This window comes from Sminthopsis crassicaudata, chromosome 2 (genome assembly GCF_048593235.1).
Source record: "Sminthopsis crassicaudata isolate SCR6 chromosome 2, ASM4859323v1, whole genome shotgun sequence".
Lineage (NCBI taxonomy): Eukaryota > Metazoa > Chordata > Mammalia > Dasyuromorphia > Dasyuridae > Sminthopsis > Sminthopsis crassicaudata.
The window spans coordinates 654,941,029-654,964,023 of record NC_133618.1 but is presented as its reverse complement, the minus strand read 5'-3'; the positions used below and the strand labels follow the sequence as shown (position 1 = coordinate 654,964,023).

Here is a 22,995-nt window from a genome sequence, read left to right as displayed (position 1 = left end):
CCAATTTTTGCCACCACAAAAAGACTTGTTATATTTTTGTTTATGTAGATTCTTTTCCCTTTTTTGTTATCTCTTTGGGATATAGACCTAGCAGTTGGGATCAAAGGGTATGTAGTTTTATAGCCCTTGGAGCATAGTTTCAAATTGTTCTCCAGAATGATTGAATCAATTTGCAACTCTACCTATTTCATTAGTGTCCCAGTTTTCCCACATCTCTCCAGTATTTATCAGTTTTATTTTCCATACTCTCCTAATATGCTTATGATATCACCCTTTATATCTAAATCATGCATGTGCCCATTTTGATCTTATCTTGGAATATAATGTAAAATGTTAGCCTAAACCTAGTTTTTGCCATACTGTTTTCCAGTTTTTCCTGTCAAATAGTGTGTTCTTAACCCAGAAGCTGGAGTCCACGGGTTTATCAAATGCTGGATTTATAGAGTCATTTGTTATGGTCTTATGTATCCAATCTATTCCATTGATCTATCGATCTTTTCTTAGTCAGTACTAGATAGCTCTGATGAATGTTGCTTTACAATATAGTTTGAGATGTGATACTGCTAGGCCATCATGATTTGCATTTTTCTTCCTTATTTCCTTTGATATCTTTGATCTTTTGTTCTTCAAGATTAATTTTGTTATTATTTTTCTACCTCTGTAAAATAATTTTGGTAGTTTGATTGGTATAGCACTGAACAAATAAATTAAATAGATTTATCATTTTATTATATTGGCTTGGCCTATCCATGAACAATTGGTGTTATTCTATTTGTTTAGATTTGACTTTATTTGTGATTTATTTTTCAAAGACCTCCTGATTCTGATCACTTGGAATGACTTATCTGTACAATGGTCCTGGCCATAAACTTATTATTTGAAGGGGAAAAACCTAGCTCCCGACTTTTCAGCTAGTCTCTATTTCAAGTTCTATCTTTGATCCATAATTCTGTTAGTTTTCTGGAAGACGGTTTTCTTTCCTTTTATGTGTTCTTAGTATGTTTCCTGAACAAATCATACTTTATTAAATACTATCCTATTCTTTAGTCATGCAAAACAATTTAACATTACATTATATGCTTTTAAGTTTGATGCTGTAGAGGATGGGTTAAATGATACTTTATCATACTTAGAATAGTGTCAGGGAATAAAAAGGAGGAGGAGGAGGAGGAGAAGCAGGGGGAGAAAAATAAGACGGGGGAAAAGGATGAGATGAATCAGAGAAAAAAGGAAGAATTATTTTAAAAGTTAAAAGTAGCCACTGAGTCTATTGCTTTTGACAGGGGTCAAGTTTTGATTTGTCACAGAAATGAACTACATGAAAATTGTAGGGCTTGACCTAGCAACAACCTTAAAAAGGCTATCGAGACCCTTTCCTCTTAATTTTTGAATGAGAAAATGGGACCTAAAAAATTAAGTAATTTATGTGAGGGGACATACCTGGTCTTAAATCTCATCCCACTAACTCCACATGCTTTCTGCAGCACCATACTTCCTCTCCTAAGCCAGGGGTCTCACATTCTCCTCTCGCCCTCGTTCCGACGATGATTGTCTGATTTGAAAGTATTCTCTAAAAGTATAGGAGAATCAGGGCACGTGGGCTTAGCCACGCCATGAACACGCTATACGGCTTTATGCCATGGTGTTCATTGGAAAAGTCAGCTAGAATGGCACAAAGTCTGCTGATGCTCTCAGGCATTCTTAAACACTTGTGCTGGTTGTGCTGTGTAAAATCATTAAGATGTAGCCACGTCAACCTCAGACATCAAAGGTCTATAATCCAAGCTTTTAACTTCCTAGTGAGTTAAACATCAGTGCGTTAAATTGTCAGCATTTTTGCCTACATATATATTTGCTCCTTAAAACGGCTCAAATTCAAGCACCCTAGCAAAGTAGTAAATGAGCTTTTTTTTTTTTTTTTTTTTTTTTTTTTTTTACTTTTTTGTTCTTGGTTTAGTAGTTTGAGAATTATCTAATCTCCTTTTTGCCATTCTCCCTAATTAAATAAATGGATGGTTTTTATTTTTCTGGTAATGAATGAACACGGGCAGCTAGCTGCCACAGTGGATAGAGTGCTAAACTGGGTCAAGAGGCCCTGAGTTCAAATCCAGAAGCAGACATTTCCTATGTGTATGACTCTGGACACTTTTCTCATCCTGTAAAAATGAGCTGGAGAAGAAAATGGCAAACTCTTATTGGTATTTTTGCCAAGAAAGAGGATTCGCTTTCCCCTCTCCTAAAGGGCTATATTTGTTTCTTTGTTCTGTTATACTTAAATTACCTATTTCTGGCTGACCTGTATAATCATGCTTCTTCTCTGCGTATGGCACAGGAATTATGACTTGGACATCTTTCTGCATGAGAAAGGAAGACCGAGGAAAAGGAATGGGAGTTTTTCCTAAAAGGTAGGTCAACTGGGAGGCAAGTGATGTGGCCAGTTCTCTGAGTGCATTGCAGTCCTTCCATGATCCCAAAATCCAGAGCCTGCAAGAGCTGGTTTGGAGCAAAAATGGAACTCAATTAATCCTTGCCATCTGAACTGGGTAACTCATCTTCATTGCAGGATACAGCTTTGAAAATCTCTTCCTGGAGCCATATCGTCCTGATTGGCAAATAAGGGACCAAAATCTCACAAAGTCTGCTAGGTTTAGCCAACCCCAGACCATACCAAGCTTCCTGTGCATCTGGCTTGAGAGCCCATCCCTCTTCTCAATGCTAACCATCTACTTTGCTGCTCCTCTTGCTCTGAGAGCAAGAATCTCATCAATATACTATTGATCTTGGAAAGGGCACATCATTTCCACTCCCTTGTGGATCCACTCACCATCTCTCATATTTTCAGAGCCAAATGCTCTTTTCTGGTCACCAGCCATCCACATGAGTTGTCTCCCCTAATTAGAACATAAGCTCCTAAGGAGAAGAGATTGTCTCACTTGCATAGTTTTTACAACATGTTTAATCTAGTGCTTAGTCAAAAGCAAGTGTTTATTAAATATTTACCTTCCTCATTTATTCAGGGCTGGAAAGAAACTTAGGGGTCATCTATTCCAACTCCCTCCTTTTACAGATGAGCAAAATGAGGTCGAAGTGATAAAAGACTTGCCCGAGGTAGAAAGTGGCAGAACTGAAATTTGGAGGCAGGACTTTGGATTCCAAGTCCTGTGCTCTCTTCACTGCTCCCTACTGATTCCCTGTTCCTTATAGGCATTGTCATTTTGGATGTGTCTATATTGCACAGAAGAAAGAGTAGATTTGACAATTATCAGTCAAACCTCATTAATGGAGGATCTGGAAAATACACAAAATCTGGCCTGGGTCACTATTTCCATTTATACATTACCAGTAACAAAAAGCCTTGCTAAGCTGAATGAACAAAATTGAAGGGAAAATGCTTAAATTATCTAAGAAAACAGCTTTCAAACACTTTTGAAGCATAAATGGGTATGCTAATTACAAATCATTCTTATTCAATTATTATTAAAGTCAAGCCGGGGACCTCCAGAAATCTACTCTTTGTTTATCTAATTTTGAGTTACTGGAAAGTAATTAAACTTGATTTCTTTGAGAATATGCTCAGAAATTCAATCTTTTGACTAATTCAGATTGGCTTACTAAATAGTCTTTAACTAATGTGCTTTGGCTATACATTGATCGTCAAACTAAATCACCTTAAAGACTGACCAATCTGAATGAGCTCTCTTCATTAATTCAATTAACTGAGTAATAGTTAAATATTGGCAACATTATCTGCTGTGGAGACCCATCCTATAATTCTGAGAAGGGTAAAAAAAAATTATCTTGGAACAATGCCTTTTTTTTAGAGGGGGAAGGAGAACTTATCCCCCCTTGATTGAGACTGGAATGGCAGACACAGACCTTCTCTAAGCTAAAGGCTAGGGATGTGAGTCACCAGGAACTTCTGGTTCAATAAATTCTTGGAAAAAGACTTCCAGATCCTTTCACCTTTTATACTGAGAACATCTAGTACCCTGTCCCTCCTGAGCGATGGCTGCTTAATAAATGCTTGTTGAATAAAGGAATAAATGAATGAACTTGAAACTAAGAGGCTGGGGGTTGATGGAAAAAGATGGAAATTGCAGCTGCTTTGCCTCAAAATACCTGGCACCTATTTACCTTCATCATGAGGAAGCAATTACATGATTGACATAAAATGTGAGACAGTTTCCTGCTGCTTTAGGGGTTTCTTTGCTAGGTCCAAATGGGAAAGTGTATGGTAAAGGGAAGGAATAAGGTTTAGAAAGAGAATTTTCTGCTGTTACTTTGCTGTGAGTTGGAGAAAATTTTTTTTTGTGGGGGGGGAGAGGAAAAGAGCTTAAGGAAAGAAATAAGCATTTTTTAAGCCCCTGCTCTATACCAGCATACCAAGCACTTTACAAATTTTTTTTCATTTGATCCTCACAGCCACTCTAGGAAGTAGATGTTATTATGATCCCCATTTTACACTGAGGAAACTGAGTCAGTGATTAAAAGTCAGTGAGGCTAGATTTGAACTCAGATCTGCCTGACCCCAAGCTCAGGACTCTACCCATTCATTTAATAAACATTTATTAAGCATTTACTATGTGCCAGATACTGTGCAAAAAGACAAAACACAGGTCTTGCTCTCAAAGATCTTGCAGTCCAGTGAGGGAAACAATATGTAGACGAGTGTTTACAAAGCAAACACTCAGGAGCTCAGTCATTTCAGTCATATTCAACTTTTCATGACAATTTTGGGGTCATTTCCTCCCAATTCTGTTTTTTTGCTGAATATTTAACTTCTGAACATTCTACTGAGGGCAGGTTTTGTAGCAAGTGTGGCTATTACTCTTCGTGAATACCTTCACATGTTAAGATGGAATAGCACCTTACAGATGCCATTTTGAATTTCTTCTTAATGGCCTGTGAGAAAGGCTAGAATCATAGGATTACAGATTCAAAACTGGGAAGGATGAAATGCTCATCATCTTTTAAACCCACCCCCTAAGTGCCCCCCAGGCTCTGCTCTGGGCCTTCTTTTTACTGACCTCATTAGTTCCTGAGGGATCAATTATCATTTTTTTGCACATAGCACCCAGATCTATACATCCAGCCCCAGTCTCTCTCCAGAGCTCTAGTTTCTCATTATCAACTCCCTATTAGACAAAATGGATATTCTACAGATCACTCCAACTCCACATGTCCAGAACAGAACTTATCTTCTCCCCAGAACTCAGCCCTCTTTCAAACTTTATTTTTTTAAATATATTTTTTATTTTTAAAAAATAAATTTTTATTGATGCCTTTTACTTTTGCCTCAGCTGAATTTCCTTTGAATAATCCTGTTTGCCTCAGTCCTCTCATCTATAAAATGAGTTGGAAAAGAAAATGGCAAACCACCCCAGTATCTTTGCCAAGAAGACCCCAAAATTGCCATGAAAAGTCGAATATGACTGAAATGACTGAGCAGCAATTCTCCCTCCTTCACTTTTCCTAAGAGTTCTAATAGCAAAGAATCTTTTAAATAAAAGAAGTAGAGGAAGAAGGAAAAAATATCAGCAAACTAATTTAGTACACACACAAAAAAAATCAACAGTATATCTACAATGCTTTACACCCATGGACCCCTCCACATTTGCAGAAGAGTAGAAGGAAGTCTTTTCCCTATATCTCTTCTTTAGGCTTTTCCTTTAAAATTTTACGACTTTAATTTTTGGTTGTTTTGTAGTCGTGCAATAGCTCAGATTTATATAGTGCTTTCCAGTTCTCAAAGTACTTTACGCAGAGAACAGTGGTTTGGGCACTTGCCCAGACCACCCATAATGGCCTCTCCCACCTGGTAGGTGCTTGGGACTTGCTCCTGGGGATCCAGAGAGCTGGTTTGTGTGTGGACATTGTGTGCCGGCCCACCAGCCGGCCGCAGCGGCCTATTTCCTTTGGCTGGGTAGCTAAAACTGACTGTGCTTTAGGTATACCTGACTGAGGACAGGCTCTCACTTTTTCCTGCCAATATCCAGACATGAGAGGGAGAAGGAGGGAAGGCCTGAGGGCCACCTTTCTCCCCCCATGGGTCCGAGGGCCCTAAGAAGCAGACTTGGGCTCTGAGTCTGTTTTTGTGCTTTTCAGTTCTAGGAGGAGGGGAGAAAGCCTCTGACAAGGGAGCTTGAGCTACAGGGATGATGGAGCTGGGTCTGGAGAAGCAAGGCTCTGTCTTAGGGCTTCAACTTGGTGGACCTCATGTAAGATACATAACGAGGGGATTTCCCCAAAGACCAAAGTGGTACAGGACGATTATGCCCCAAGGCAACAAGGGACAGGTTTACATCATCCTAGGAGATAACCCTATGTAAATGCTAATGAAATGCTAAGTGATTAAATGGAACTGGGTGCCAGTCACTAAAGGAAGAAACTCTAAGCAGGGGCTTGAGTACATGGCAAAAAACCCCAAAAAACAAAACATAAAAAAACAAATTTCACAACCCCTTCAGAGTAGCAGAGAACACTGGAGTGGGGTGATGGAGAGGAAATATAATAGACCTGACCCTTCAAGGGGAGGCAGACAAAGCCCATGTTAACATGATTCGTTTTTGATTGCTCTGTGGTCGTTGTTCAATAGCTAGTATTTATATAATGCTATAAAACAAACTGTAGGCAGTATTATTCCTATTTTACACATGGAAAAATCAAGGCTTGAAGAGGCCAGAACCCCACAGCTAGTAAGGGAGAGGTGAGTTGACTCCAAGCCCAGCACGCCATCTGCCATCCGCCCAGCTCTGTTCTTTCCTTGGACATTACTGGCATTGTGTTCATTGTTTTTTGTTGTTGTTGTTGTTGTTGTTTTGGGGTTTTTTTGTTCCCCTTCCTTCACTTCCCATTAGTTCATCTAAATCTTCCAAGGAAGCCCCCCAGTTTCACAAAGTTGTCTCTAACTTCTCACCCCCCCTCCATCCAATCAGTTGGCAGTTCTACTTCCACAACATTTGCATACGTGGCTCTCCATCCCATTCTAGGGCATCAGCTCATCACCTCTCACTGGGCTCTCACAGTGACCTCTTAATTGGGCTGCCCACAGACGGCTCTTTTTCCCTCTCCAGTGCATCCTCCACAAGGTGACTTTCCTAAAGCCCAGGTCACCGTAGGCTGGGATCATAAACCTAAGCTGGAAGGGACCTCAGAGGCCTCTAGTCCTTATTTTATGACTGAGGAGACCAAGACCCATAAAGTAAGTGACTAGCTTGCTCAGGGTCATGTAAGTAGCAAAGGCGGGGCCAGTAGCTGAAGCCAGGCTCTCCACGGGGTCTTTAATGTGCTTACCCATACTGCCCAAACAGGTCACTCTCCTGCTCTGTGTGCTCCAAGCCTCCGCCTTTGGGATCAAGCACAAAGTCTTTTCTCTTCAAAGCCCTTCACAACCTGCCTCCAATGGGCCTTTCAGGACATTTTGTCCTACTGCCCCCAGGAGTGACTCAGTTTAGCCAAACTGTCCTCTCGCTGTTCCTCCCACGTGTCCTTCCAGTCTTCACCTTACCAGGCAGAGGTCCTAGTCTCCTCCCAAGCTCAGAAGCACTTTCTCCACGAATCATCTTCCGGTCCCCTAACTGCTATCACCATCTCCTCAAATGACCTGTGCCCTTTGGGGCATGAGTTTTATTTGTATTCTTAGTTATTACGTATGTGGTATGTCCCTGCCCTGGACTGATTTAATGTTTGTCTTTGAATCCTCAGCACCTGGCACAGGGCTTGGCAAATAGGGAGGCTTAATAAAAGATGCTTGCTTGCTGGATCTCATTCTCCTCTTCCCTACCAGGAACGTGATTTCACGAGATCACACAGGGTCTGCCTTGATGTACTAACAGTCTCAAAATGCTATAGGGAGCTCTTTTGGTAGGGGAGAGAAGGAGGATTTTCCTAGGGGTTGTCGTGGCTCTCGGGATGTTCTCAGGGGCCACTGGTAGAGCCTCCAAGAGGCAGCGATGGATACCATCCTGTTCATTCAAGCACGAGGTTATCATACAGTGGAAAGGATACAGCTTTAGTGTCCAAAGGACCAACTTCAACTCCCATTCCCTCCATTTACTACCTGTATAATCTGAGGCAAGTCATTAAACTCTCCCAGCCTCCTTGGCAAACAAAACCTGGGATCGTGTGAATCTGGTTTTCTCCAAGGCTCCTCTTGGCTGCCTTGTTGACTTCTGGGGGCCCCGTGCTCTTAAAAGTCTTTGGGGCTTTTAGTGAAAGAAAAAATTTCAATATGTGCTGGGATGAAAAAAAAAAAAAAAAGCACATTAAACTTGAAGCTTTCATTAATCAGGGCCTGACAGAGCCAAAGTGGAGCTTTCATTGCCTCTGGGCAACATCTGCAGCAAACCCAGGAAACAAAAGGATGGAAGAGCAGGCTTGTTGGCAGCCTTTGCTCCATTATGACCACCGTATGTAGGATTTCATAGGCAACATAATTAATTGCCATTTCAATAAACATTTGCAAATCCTGTTAACCTTATTAAGTGTTTGGAGTAGGAGTGAAACCTGAGCACATTTCCAGAGATAGGGCACAAATGGAGAGGCAAAATGAATTTATGTCCAGCTCAACCAATCTGTGTTTTTAAGTTCTTTCTGCATGTATCATGGCAAAGATATAAAACCCACCTGACATCTGTAGTCTTAACCTTGGCAGTTTTCCATAACTAAATAATGTATGTGTTTCTTTGTATTGGAAACAGCCAGGAAAACTGTAATGAACTGAAAAGATAATGTGAAATTTCCCTGGTTGAATGAAATAGCTAGAAAAAAGGGGCAGCTCACTGAAGCTCTGTTCTGTCTGTGGGAGAGTGGGAGAGTTGTAAGTAGGGTGGGATAAGCAGAGATTTTGCTCAGAGCGCCAAGATTTAGAAGGTACTAATGGTACCTGTCAATGACTCTCAAAAGAGGAGAAAGAACTGAACTTAGCAGTCATTTAGCAAATATAATTTGAGCCCCTTTCTAGAGCTCATGCTCAGGGGAGCTCCTTTCTATCCTATCCCCTCTTCACTGTGCATATTGCTTCCAGTAAGCTCAAAAACTGCTGGTTGTGGTTCTGATGGATGAGAACTTTCTTTTGTCTGGTATGTTTGCATAGCACTGTTCAACAGTCAGGTTTGGTCTCACTCATGTTTATAATAATCCTTGATGTGTTCTTTTCAATGTATTTCTCAAAAGAACTGTGCGATTCTAAGAGTACTTTGGATCATCATCATACAAGATCAAGTATAATGGCATTGGATATTCTAATTTCATCCTGAGAAAATCCTTCATATATCTCAAGTCTTTATCTTATTGACACTTGGCCTCCACAGTCAGAAACCTAGAAAAGTGGTTGTGTTGGGAAATGGTTTTATGTAGTCTTAGATTCTCAGTTTAAAAAAAAAAAAGTTTTCAGAATCTTTCATTTTCTCCTAAATCCAGTTCATCTTCACAGAATATCTATGAGATCATTTTGGGCCAGTCATTCCCCTCTGTGCACCCCCATTTCCTCATCTATAAGATGAAAGGAGTCGGACTGGATTAAATGATATCTGAAATTCAAAAAAAAAAGAATATCTATGAGGTTTTTCTGTTCTTTGCATCATGTCTGACACTTCATGACCCCATTTGGGATTTTCTTGACAATGTTACTGGAATGTTTTGTTATTTCTTTCTTCAGCTCATTTTATGAATGAGGAAACTGAGGGAAACAGAGGTAAGCGGCTTGCTCTGGGTCACACAGCTAATTAGTTTCTAAAGTTGGATTTAAACTCAGATCCTCCTGACTCTAGCATGGGCACATTATCTACTGTGTGGATAGCTAGCTGATAATCTAAGAGGAAAGGCAAATATTACCCTCTGCTTTATCAACATGGAAACTGAAGTTCAGAATAGCTGAAAAATGACGGTATTTGGTTCAAATCCAAATCCTGCTACTTACTAAATTGGTCAAATTACAATCTCTCTAGATCACCCTTTCCTCATCCACAAAATAAAGAGGACTCTGAGATCTCTTACAACTCTGAATCTAAGACTTAACCAACTCATGGTTACCTCAGAGTGAACCTCCACATCTCCTGGCTCTGACAGTCAGTACTTTTCCATGTCTTTTCCAAAATTGATCTCTAACTCTGCCCTAAATTAGGGGAAAGAGACTAAAAGACGCATAGCTGAGAATCAATTTGATTAACCTGTAGGAAAATCCAATTCAGGAACTCAGCCACTCAGGGCACACCTTTGTTTTCGCTATTTAAGAACATTAGGACTGCCATCTTGAGTCAGTTTGAGAATACAATGTGAAAGGGCTACCTGTGAGAATGTCAAACTCAGAAAGTTGAGTGGTTTCCTAACTTGTCCAATTTTCTGTTAACAACCAAAATACTGAAAAATTTAAAAGAAGAATAATGATCATTCAGAGCCAGCTATATTTAACAACTCTAATATCTGTAGCAAATTCATTGAGAGGGAAAGGGATGTGAAGGAAACCTTAGGAAATAAAATCCTGTGAACAAGACAACACGAGGCACTATCCCATGGTTGGGAAGACCAGCCTCTACGAAAAGCCATCACAGGACATCATTGCTATAGGGATAAGCAGGGTAAACCTGGGTTGGGGAGCTCACCTGGGATGGGGAGATAGTTCTCATCTGGTTGACTCCTATTTTAATGAGTTATTTTTGCTAGGTGCCACACTCAGTTATTTTTATTTGCTGAAGCATTGGATTGCCCTCTACACTTCTGTATCCTGGAACAAGCTCCCACTGTTCTATAGTTATAGATCTAAATCAATTATTGAACATGTATTATATGTCAAGTACTGTGCTGGGTATTGTGTTCACTATCATTTTCATATCTTTAAATAAAGTTATATCTTGATGGACCATTACTTTTAAGATGCTCCCTCCTGCACAATTTTCATTAACAAATGATAAACTCACTCAGATCATAAACCTAAATACTCATTTGTACCTGGCTTGTGAGAAAGATGGCAATATAAGAAGCATGGTACAGGGGTCACTAGCCCTGGATCTTTAAAAATCTGCCTTTCTGCTACTTAGGAGGGAGAGTTGAAGCTTGGAGTTTTTCACTCACCCCACCCACAACTGCCAAGATGCAGAAGTCTCTGCTGAAACATTGGACTTTCTCTTAATCCTGGTAAAAATCATAATAATTGCAATGGACATTTCTGTCACATTCTAAATTTTGCAATGACTCAAGAGTCATAACTAGCTGCTACTGTGCTTGGAGCAAATTTGGAGCAACACAAGAGGAGCCCAGGGGCTTCTCTCATATTGGGAAAAGGGAAGCCTGTGTCTCAGAGTCCCCACTTGTGTGTGGAAAGTAGGGCCTGGGTGGTAAGGGAGAAGGGTGGACAGGGAAGTTGCTAAGTCAGGAAGATGGCTACTATACACACACACACACACACACACACACACTGGCCACTTCAGTTGGGTTTGTAGTTATTGTTATCATCCCTCTTTTGCCAATGAGGATAAATAACATCATTTAGAGCAATTATGTGACTTGTCCAGAGCCATACCAAAGCAGAGCCTGGACTGATCCCGCCTCCTTCCTCCCAGGATGAAGCTCCGCTCCTCCTCTGCCCATCAGCCCTGAACCCCTATCTGTGCTCCACAGCGGTCCTCCTTCTCAGAGAGCAAGATAACATCACTGTGTTGGCATCGGGGTACAGACGCTGTGCAGACCTTCTACAGATGTTGTTTGGATGTGCGCTCATGGGAGGACTTTTACCTGAGGAGGAGGAGGGGCCTCCCAAGCCACAGGTTCATGGTGGCAAAGACCTTTTGTTTATAACAGATCATTATTTATGTCTAAAATAAAAAATCAAAGTTTATAAGCTGCTAACAGTGATGAAATGGAAATAAAATCTCTCCAGCATCCATTGGGAAAAAAACATGTCAAACATTAATTACTTTCAAAGAATAGTGCCCAAATTGGCTGGTTTCCCTTGAAAAGTGACGAGTCCCTAACATTGTACTATTGATAGTAGGCCTTTGATAAAAATATCTGAGACAGGAAGTACGGGAATTTCTCTATAGAGACCTGAATGCAGAATTTTAAAACAAGGGGAGCTGTAACAGACCAACATGTTGACTAACGTGCCGGTGAGATTGCTTCCCCAAAGGACAAAACCACCAAAATAGATTTTCCTGCCCCTTAAGTCTTAGAACCACTGAAGATGGATGAGTGGGTCTGTAAAGGGTTGGAATTTGGGCTTAATCTCAGCACTTACTCATCTCCAATGTAGAGTTTGGGCCAGACCTCGTTGACATGGGTGTATTGGGGACTGCCTTTCCAAAAGAGACGCTCCAGCTCAAAGGCCCCTGGCGTGATATATTCGTCATCCAATTCTTCTTTGTTGGACCCCAGAGTCTTGTTCAGACTGGTCTTTGACTGCCGGGAAGTCATCGTTTTGCTAAGAAATTTCTTGATTCTCTTCACAGGCTATCAAGACAAAAGAATGGGAATGGCGCTAGTAGGGCACCCACCGATGGGAAACTGCGTTCAGAAAAGGTATGAGGTGATTCTGGGTGGGGGACGCTGAATTTGAAAGGTAGAAAGGCTCTGCCCCAACTTGGTTTGCCCCTTCTTCTCCACCCACTGAGTCATCCAGGTTTGGAGTCTAAATAAACAAGGAAGGCCATTATTGGCAGTTGAACAGTGTTTTCTAAACATTCCAGGCTCCCCCTCAGTACAAGGGCATTAGAGACCTCATTTGCATAATAGAACATAGGCTGAAACTTATACCCAAAACTACCTCCAAGAAGTCTTAGAGGGTACCGACTCTCTCCTTTTATTTTTGTTTCTGCTACTTCATCAAATTGGAGGAGACTCCCCGGCTCAGCCCCAAATAACCCAACTTTCTCTCTCTGCAGTAAGTACACAAAGAGAGCAACTGGAAAGAAAAGTGACTCTTGGGTACAACAGACATTTACTAAGCACCTATTATGTGCCAGGCAGCACTGAAAGTCTTTTTTTTTCCCAGAATAGTTCACCTAGGAAATATTTTATGGGAGTCTGAGAACCCAAACAAATGGCTGAAAGGAAATCCTCTTGTGGGCTAGGGTTTTTTGTTTTGTTTTGTTTTGTTTTGTCAGTTCATTCAGATTATTGATTTTTTTTCCTCTAGCATATTAAAAAATCAACTTTTCAGTTACTTTCTTCATTCCAAGGATACAAACCCCATTTTCAGACAGAAAACCTGTTTAAATGTCCTTGTCAGGTCACCACAGAGCTTGGGACTGAATATGATCTCTTCCGTTTATTTTCTAAATGATCTTGGATCACTCAACCTTTGCACATCCTAAAAGTTTTATCATCTGGAAAAATGAGGGTGTTGGATTTCACAACCGCTAAGGTCCTTTTCAGCTCGAAATTCGGCGTGTTTGTGTAATATCACTCATATCACCAGAGAAAAGCTGTTTCCCCAATCACCAACCTCCCCTCCAATCCTTACCTTGGTGGGATAGCAGGTCAGCCCCTCAGCTAGAGTACTCTGGCAAGTGATGTTCTTCACTACACAAGAGCTGAGCCCTGGGTGAATAAGGAGCCCTTCTTTCAGCCATAAACCTTTGGGAAAAAAGGAAGAATTCTAAGTGGTTCTTTGGTATGTTGAGCACCGGTTACTATTCACCAGGCACCGAAAGGCATAAGTAAAGGGTGGTAGGAAATATGACTGAAAAATGAACAAGTTTTTGTTGTTTAGTTGAGGTTAGTGTGGAGGGCAGTTTGGATGAGGAATACCTTTCATCCCCTTTCTTAAGGGAAAAGTACTGTTTCCATCTGGCTGAGATGGGCGGGCTGAGGATGTAAACTTATCTTCCTCTTCCCTGTTCTCTCCAGTCTATGTAAGAAGAATTTGAAAAAATCTCCTATTATATCTCTATTGAGAAAATGGAGCTATGTGGGTACTAGATTTATGTGAATTTGTAACTGGCTGAATGACTGTACCCAATGAATGTCAGCTTTGCAAGGAAGGACCTGTAGAGAATGGACATCCAATTTTGTCCTTAGTTTTGTTTTGATTGATGTTTTAATAAATACCATTGTCAGTGGCATAGAGTCAATTCAAACAAACATTGATTAAACACTTACTATTTGCCAAGCATGTTACTAGATCCTGGCGATTCGGAAATAAAAAATGCAACAATCCCTGCCCTTAAGGAGGACATTCTATCGGAAAGAAACAACATCTATGTAGAAAATTAAATATAAAATATACAAAGTGATTGCTGAAGGGAGGACACAGATCTAAGATGAAGGTAATGTGTTAACATGCTCCTGACTTTGAGCCCTTTCACTCACTGTCCTCTCTGGTCCTGGAATACCCTTCTTCCTCACTTCTATCTCCTGGCTTCCTTCAAGTCCCAGCTAAACCCTATCCTCTGCAAGAAACCTTTCCTGTTCTCCTTCAATATCCCCTTGGAGACTGCCTCCAATACACCCCATACGTGTTTGTATGTACATAGTTGTTCATTATATACTGTCTTCTTTATTATACTTTGAACCTCTTGATAGCAGGGACTTGTTTTGGGCCTTTATTTGTATTTTAGCTCCATACCTAGCACATTGACTAATGGAGAATAGGTTCAGTGGAAGGCCAAGATAATATCAGATAATTATCAAAATTGTAGACTGTATGAAATCAGGAATAGCTAACACATTGGAGGAAAGAAGACTCAAAAAGATGTTGATAGACTAGCACAGTGGACCCAATTTAATAATTAATAGAAAGAAATGTAAATTCCTGCCCTTTGGCTAAGAAAAATCAATTTTACAAGTATGGGATAAGGGAGTGGTGGCTCAGTCAAAAAACCTGGGAGAATTCAACATACTCTTTCTCATTATGAGTATTTTCTTCCAATAAAGTTTTCTTGCTTTACTTTCTCTCTGCTGGCTCCCATGATGCTATTACTATATTTTGTGGTTCTATCTCCCTCCCTGACCTGCCAGTTTACCCCTTTAAAAACATCAACCGTCATCCAGAGCTGGCACTAATGACTTTGGAAGGTCTCCTACTTCCCAAGACATCTGTTCAGGAGCATAGAACATAAGACCAAGACTAGGTTCCTGGATCTGCAACCATGTCCTGGGAGGATGATCTCCCCTATACCAGGGCTCTGTTTGGGCTCCAGCCCCAACAAGGCTCCTTGGGATATCTCCTGTGGCAGGATAGGTGGCGTATAAAGGAGATTGTATTGAGCCTTGGAACAATGAACTTCACACAAATCACATTAAACCAAACCAGTCACATAACCTCCCAATGTTCTTGGCAGTGCTCTAAAACTATAAATTAAATTGGTAGGGAGTTTTCTCACTTGGGAGTTGTTAATGTCACAAAAGTAATGGTATCCCAAAAAGTGTCAAACTTTAATAGCTTTAAACTGCACAGAAAATTTATATCAATTAGTTTTTAAATTTTTATTAAAGCTGTTTATTTACAAAACATATGCATGGGTAATTTTTCAACATTGACCCTTACAAAATCTTGTGTTTCAGATTTTCCCTTCGTTCCCCCCAACACCTCTCCTAGATGGCAGGTAGTCCAATACATGTTAAATATGTTAAATCACATATATATATATATATGCATATATATATATACACATACACATATTTATACAGTTATCTTGCTGCACAAGAACAATCAGATCAAAAAGGAAAAAAAACTGAGAAAGAAAACAAAATGCAAGCAAACAACAACAGAAAGAATGAGAATATTATGTTGTGGTCCACATTCAGTTCCCACGGTTCTCTCTCTGGGTGTATATGGCTCTTTTCATCACTGAACAATTGGAACTGGTTTGAATCATCTTGTTGAAGAGAGCCACATCCATCAGAATTATCAATTAATTTATATAAATTAAATAACAGGTCCAGTCCTTATCCCTGTTCATTGAAAAGTAGGCATATGATTTGCTTGTTGTGGTCATTCTCTCAGTCACTTTTTTTTTAGTGTAATAATAAGGTTAGGGATTTTTTCCCCCAATGTTTTAAATACCTTCCCTTCTTTCATAGATACCTTGGGAACTCTCAGCAGACTCAGAATTTTCTGTTATATTTATTTACTCGGTTGAGTCCATCTGCTTCTTCCATCTTGGTTCTCTTTAGAACTATTTCCATCTCTTTAGGTGCTCGTCTGGAATTCTGATGGAAGTATCTACCATCTTTTCAAACCCCTACTGATTATCCAAAGAGATTTCTGAGGTGCATATTATTGAGACAAGGAAGGTCTGCAGAGAGATGGATTAAATATCATTTTCGCAAACCTCAGACTCCTTCCCTTGCCAACATTACCCTCTATGGGGTCATATCTCCCACTCTATGTTGTGTATAGGGCGGGGGAGGAGGGTGAAGGAGGATGAAGAGGAGAAAAGAGAAATTTCCCCATCCCAGTGACTGAAATACTCAGCTTAATTTCCAGACAGAATAGGAAGTAATGTGGTTTAACCAAAACAGGATGGCATGCATTGGAGTTCTGGAACTCATTACTATCAAGTGTGGGGGGAATATGAGGGAGGAGGGGAGCAAATCTTATAGCCATCCAGAAACCGCAGACCTACAATTTCATCTTAAAAGTTGCTCTGTATGAATCCCACTGAGCAGCTCCCAAAACTCTGACTTCCAGAGAGCCAAGTAAAGGTTTCTTTCCTGAAACATGGCAAAATTAGAAAGGGAATCAACTGGTTTTGTTTGGTTTCCATAGACTAAATCTACACTTTATGAATGGTCCAAAGAGCTTGGTCTTCTATGGGCAATGGACAAATACCATAAGAAAAAGATGTCTGGAAAAAGCCTTGAGGCTGCTATTATCTCTCCATACATCAGGGCTTGGTCTTAAGAAACCACGGTTGCTCAGTGAGCATGTTTTCTCAATGACCTCTGTGGCCGTGTTTTTCCTTTCTTGGAATTTCTCCTCTCTTTGGTATCATCCTTTTTTGGTTCCTCCCCAACCTCCTGACTGTGCATTTCCCAAGATCATATCCTTGTCCCCCTTCTCCCTGTCTCAATGTACTGCTCATCTCTCAGTCACTGCTATCCCATCTCCAGTCCCTTGTCACTTCCCACTTAAGAACCTACATATCCATTTCCTTCAGGTCCTTCCATAACCTCAAAATCAGCATGCACCAAACAGAGCCTATCCTTGTTAGGATAAAACTAGCAGCTGATCGGGTACTCATTTTTTTAAAAAAAATTTGGGTTTTTAATGTTTACTGCAAGAAGCATACAATGGATAGTGGATAGTGCACTGAACCTGCAATCAAGGAGACCTGGGTTCAAATTCAGCTTTTCAGTCTTACTCTCTGACCAGGGGCTGCAACTTAACCCCAACTGACTTTCCATTTTTATTAGGTACATTACTTCTCCTTCCTGCATTCCACAATCAGACCAACATGGCCTTTCTAGAGACCCTTATATGCAATATTCTCTCCCCAAACTTTGCACAGGCTGTCTGTCCACCATGCCTAAAATGCACTTCCACTACCCCCCTGGCTCTGGAATCCATCATTTTCTTCAGAACTTTGCTCAGGTGCAATCTTCTACATGAAGCTTTTCCTGATTCCCCAAGGACCCCCTCTAAAATTCACCTTGCAAATATTTTATACATGTTCATTTATGAATATGTCTCTCTCTAATAGAGCATAAGCACCCTGAGGGCAGGGACTGTTGCATTTTTTTAATCTTTGTATCGCCAGTGCCTAGTACTGTGCCTTGTTAATGAGTGATTATTGATTAATCAGTTAAGCATTAAAAACCTGTTTTCTCATCTGTAAAATGGGGACAATAATATCAGAATTCCCTACTTGACAAGATTGTTCTGAGACTCAAATATAATCATAAATCTAAATCACTTTGCAAACTATAAAAAGCTATACTTAAAGTCTTTCGAATAGGTAAGTCCAGTGTCCTGACTGTATCATGTAAACAAATTTAAGCAGAAAATCACTTTTAGGAGAACTGGATCTACCCACGTACCAAGCAGGACAAAGCAAATGAGAATGGGCAAGGGGATCTGATTGCCTAAGTCCTACTGGAGGGGGAAAAGGAGAAGAGGGAAAAAGAAACTTCCTTTTCATCTCCATTTCCTCATCTGCACAATGAGAATAATAATCTATCTCAAAGGATTGTTGTGGAGATAACAACAAATAAAAAAAAACAATGAGTAGAGAGTTTTTATGTCTTAATGTGCTATATATGAGGGCTAGCTATTCTTGTTAAAGAATTAATTCTGGGGCAGTCAGGTGGTGTAGTAGATAGAGGAGGACCTGAGTTCAAATCCAACCCCAGAAACTTACTAATTAATTGTATGTAAGTAAGCCACCTAACCCTGATTGCCTCCAAAGAAAAGAATTCTAAAGGTAAAGAAGCACAGAAAATTAATTGTGGGAGTTGAGGGCTAAAGTGTTGACTATAGCATCCTATTCAACATAACAAAGTTGAGCTCATATTGTCTCATCTCTTTGGTCCCTAACCTAATTTCCTTATTTTTATCAATGGCCCCACCTTTCTCCCCCTCATCCTGATGTCATTATCTCCTTTAACTCTCTTTCCCATGCCATATCCAGATTGAAGCCCCTTGCTTCTTTCTTTCATGTTCCCTCTGCTCCCAAGGCCTCTTTGAGAACAAAGGATAAACAACAACTCTGTAACCTTGGACATCTAAAAAAGGAGGTTTGGAAGTCCATAACCGTGAAGAGACTTTCTGGCTCAAGACCCTCTTAATGCACTCTCTACTCCAGCAGGCCCTTCTTTTATTGGAAGGTCCAGTCTTATGCCTGTTTTCCTTCCTCCCCTCATGTCACTTCATTCTTCTGCACCCAATTTGCATCCTACCTTCTCCACGAGATCTTCTCAGACTCTTTCAGCAACTGTGTGAAGGATAGATTGTAGAGGGGATAAAAGTGGGCTTTAAATCCAGGACCTCCAACTGAAAATCCATTTTTCTTTCCAAAGGTCCAATTTTCCCCTTCTTCGGGGTACCAGCTGATAAGTGAACCGATATAATTCTCCTTCTTGACTTGGCTCTCCAAAGTTATTTCAATCAGATATAGGCATACTCATTTGGACAGGACAAGAGTCAGAGACAATCATTCTTGTTTCCCTTAACAATCAATTGTGGATCTGTTATTTGAATCATATTTTTTACTGTAGGTGTTTGGCACTGGACTCTAGGGTTTCTGGAACCAGAGGATATTGGTTTGTGCATATAAGCTACTTGGAACTGCTTTTCGTCCCCAATCCCTTACTACCACCCAAGTTGGTCCTGGAACGTTCTTTTAAAGAATGGGAAAAATGAAAATGTTATTATGGTTAGGTAAATTCCTTTACTGGAGACAATACTTCTTGAAAGTAAGTGAACTGAATGAATGAGAGTGGTGGTGAAATATACTCATACATTAATTTTTTAAAACTCATTACAGTCAGTGCTTTTCTTCATACATCTTAAATCTGTAAAGATTATTTCAAATGTGAAAGAAAAGTTGCTCTGAGGTTCTCTTTTTCCTTTTTTAACCCAGGAATTTTTAAATTACATTTAATTTAATTCATGAGATGTAGGCTGTCATCCAAGTTTGACAGATCTTTTTTTCTTTTCAGATCAAGGGTCCTTGCAGATTGTTAACAGAAAAGAATTACGTGAATTAATTTCAATTTTTTTTAAAAGTTCTTCATTTAGAGTGGTAAGGATTGAGTATTGCCTTAGGAAGCTTCAATTTCTTATAAAATATGTTGACGTCATTGACTTATTTGATTAACTCTTCAAACAATGTTGGGGAATTTCAAAATGATTATTTATGAGTCCCTAATTGATTTTCCCCCATTCCAGTTTTGGGGGCAGGTCCAGGATTTCCAGAAGCCAGGGTATGCCTGAAAATGACATCCAAGATCTCTAATTACATTTCCTTTTTGGCTGTGATCAGGACAAAAGTAGAGGGCCCGGCATCCTCTTACAAGGCACGTTCTGCAGGCAGCAAAAAAAGAGCAAAGGCCTCAGGAGCTGCTGATGAGGCTTCTTTGTTTTTCTTAATGCTCAAGTGGCTGGAATATTTTTCCTTGGGATTTATGAAAATGTTGCTGGTAGGTTTCACAAAGTGGTAATTCAGAAATAATGGCCAATTAGTCCTCTTTTCATTGGAGTACCACTGCAGGACGCACACTGCCATCAAGCACCCAGAGAGTTTTAAGTCTCTCAAATGTCCTATGTTGTAAAACACAAGGGATGAGGGTAGAGGCAGGGGACCAGCTTTGAGGCCCTCCGATTGCAGAGAATTATAAGAGCTTGGGAGTGGATGCTTAAAAACTAGGCTCTAAAAGAAGTTCTTTTGTTTTGGCTTTTCCATTAGTTTGCAATCTCCTCAAGTTCAAAGGATTTACCTTTTTTTTTTTTTATCTCCTAAGAGTTCACTACAATGCCTAGCTCTAAGGGCTTTAGAAAAAAGTGCTTGTCAACTCTCTTGACTTACTTTCCCACCAGTCATCTCTTCCCCTGCTAGAACAGCCACTTGCACTTTTCTGATCTGTTCTTTGTTCTGTCTGATTTTCATTTCTCACCAAACCAGGCTGATATTTTGTAGAGCAGGGATTTCCTATCTGCGAGCCAAGAATCCATTTTTAGAGGGAATAGTAACAGTAGGGTGGAGTTGGGGAGCTATTAGAAAGGTTCTGTAAATCCATTTGTACACCAAGTGTTGTAGCTTTGATGATAATAATAGCTCATTTATAGAAATATTATTTGTTAGTTGTGCAAATAACATTTATAGTGCAAATAACATTTAAATGGCTCTTTATGGTTTTGCAAAGCCCTTGATTTGTACTATATGTGCATTTATATGTACATTTGGCCTTTACAACAATCTTATGAGATGGGTACTGGTACTGGCTTTCTTTTACAGATGAGCATACCAAGGCTCAGAGCAGTTACATGAATTTCCCCAGGACTATCCCAGCAGTAAATGGTGGCAAAAAAGGAATTGAATCAAGTTCTTCCAGACTTTAAGACCAGCTCTCTAACCATTACTTGGTTAGGTCACATTGTTTAACTTCAATAAACTATATAATATAGTATAATTGTATAATAAATAAGCAAACATTCTTGTATAGACCAAATAAATAGCTCTTGTACAAATATCTATTCCTGTTTTTCAAATGTACATAACTGCTATAGTGATAAAGTCAACTCATTTAAAAGTCTCCTTTAACTTTTGGCAGCTTTTTGTCATTAGGGCAAGATAGGATGACCAATCCAGGGTCCAAAAAGACCTTGACACAAGAGAATGCTAAACCACCCATAAGAGGAGGATCCAAGTCCCTCATCAGGACTCAGACATCTGATTTGGATTCATTCTTCTCTTTTCTTTCTAAAATGCTGAGCTCCTGGGAAGGAGCTAAATGTGTTGACAACACATGATAGAGCAATAGGTGATGGTGATAGGTACGGGTACTGATTCCATTAGGGAGAGGGATAAAAGTGGAGAAAAGGATTATGGAGGATAGAAGTGTGGAGAAAAGAATTAGGGAGAGGGATAGAAGTGGGAGAGAAGGATTAGGGAGAGGGATAGAAGTGGAGAAAAGAATTAGAGAGATAGAAATGGGGAAAAGAATTAGAGGGATAGAAATGGAGAGAAGAATTAGGAAGAGGGAGAGAAGTGGGAGAGAAGGATTAGGAAGAGGGAGAGAAGTGGAGAAGAGGATTAGGGAGAGGGGGAGAAGTGGAGAAAAAGATTAGGGAGAGGGACAGAAGTGAAAAGAATTAGGAAGAGGAGTAGAAGTAGAGGAAAAAATTATGGAGAAGGATAGAAGTAGAAGCATTAGAGAGAGGGACAGAAGTGGAGAAAAGGATTATGGAGAAGGATAGAAGTGGAGAACAGAATTAGGGAGAGGGATGAAAATAGAAAGAGGAATGGTCATCTGCATTTCTGGAAGCCCTATCTCTTGTAGCATCTCCTCACCCAGGAAGCCTTAAGACCTTTCCCTATTCTCTCCTCAGAACATCTGCAAATCCCGGAGGGGAATTCAAACCAGAACAGAAAAGGAGCTTCTCTATTCCAACCAAGGCTGGACAGTGATCAACAGAACCCAGTGATGATGGAGGCAGCATCCTAACTGACGGTCCAGCATCTGTGGAAGCAGCAGTGCTATTAGGATTTGCCACACTACAGAAGCCTTTGACTAGTGATGACTTTTTAGATCTCCATTCACTTTTATCTGTATTCTGACCCTTTCTGTTAGATTCTAGACTTGTTTGATTAAAAGCATCTAGCAATCATGAGTGAGAGCTCAATGTCTCAGCCCCAGCCTACCACTAATACAATTGCTGCTAGATCTACTGTTGTTTCAGTCACTGAAACCTAAAAGATTATGATTAAGCAACAGTTAAATCGAATGAGAAAATGCATGGCAAAATCAGAAAAGTGATAGTGATTTATTTACATTAAAAAAATGTGACATTTCAAATACTTCTCAGCTCTGGCCTTCTTTGGAAATTACATATCTCGGTGCCCATTTTTTACTTTCCTCATGCTCTGAATCTTCCTTCAGACAGGAGAAATTATGAAGCTCATATATTTACTCTCTGTCTCCTGTCTCTCACTATCGGGGGGACAGAAAAGTAAGCAAACAATAATAAAAAAGGTAAAAATATTATGTTATGATCCACATTCAGTCTCCACAGTCTGACAAGAGCTGATTTCTACACAATAACTTATCCGAATCCCCTTTTCCTGTTGTTGGTACTCTCTCTTCCTTCACTCCACCCCAAGTTATTTTGTATTTGTACAGGGACAAGTGTTGGTTCCTGGCCAGTTGATTTCCACTACTACTAACACTCCTGTCTCCTCCCCTCAGTCAGTTGTTAACATCACAGGAGACAGGTGAGAGATGAAGTGTTAATGTGTTAAGAGAAGTGTAAAGATGTATCCTTTTACAAAGTGCAAAGAAATTTCCATGTTAAAACTAAAGAGGCAAATTGCCATTGGCTGAGTGGTTGGATGGTACAGT

General features: G+C 40.1%; 1 protein-coding gene and 1 long non-coding RNA gene across 4 annotated transcripts in view; one reads left to right on the top strand and one right to left on the bottom strand.

Annotated features, from left to right (window-relative positions):
* The window catches only part of DUSP29 (dual specificity phosphatase 29), a 45,542-nt gene that overhangs the window by 17,398 nt on the left and 5,149 nt on the right, over window positions 1–22,995 (bottom strand). The window contains exons 2-3 of the mRNA XM_074296764.1: window positions 13,457–13,569; window positions 12,233–12,444 (exon numbers count right to left, since the gene is read on the bottom strand). Of these exons, the coding sequence (XP_074152865.1) occupies window positions 12,233–12,444; window positions 13,457–13,569 (325 nt within the window). The remainder of the gene's footprint in view (window positions 1–12,232; window positions 12,445–13,456; window positions 13,570–22,995) is intronic.
* Window positions 12,437–22,454, top strand: LOC141558908 (uncharacterized). 3 transcript variants are annotated; one of them, XR_012487178.1, is made up of 3 exons: window positions 12,437–12,874; window positions 14,164–14,261; window positions 21,986–22,454. It is a non-coding gene; the product is annotated as an uncharacterized LOC141558908 (long non-coding RNA). The 3 variants fall into 3 exon arrangements; XR_012487176.1 differs by having other exon boundaries at window positions 14,106–14,261; XR_012487177.1 differs by lacking the exon at window positions 14,164–14,261.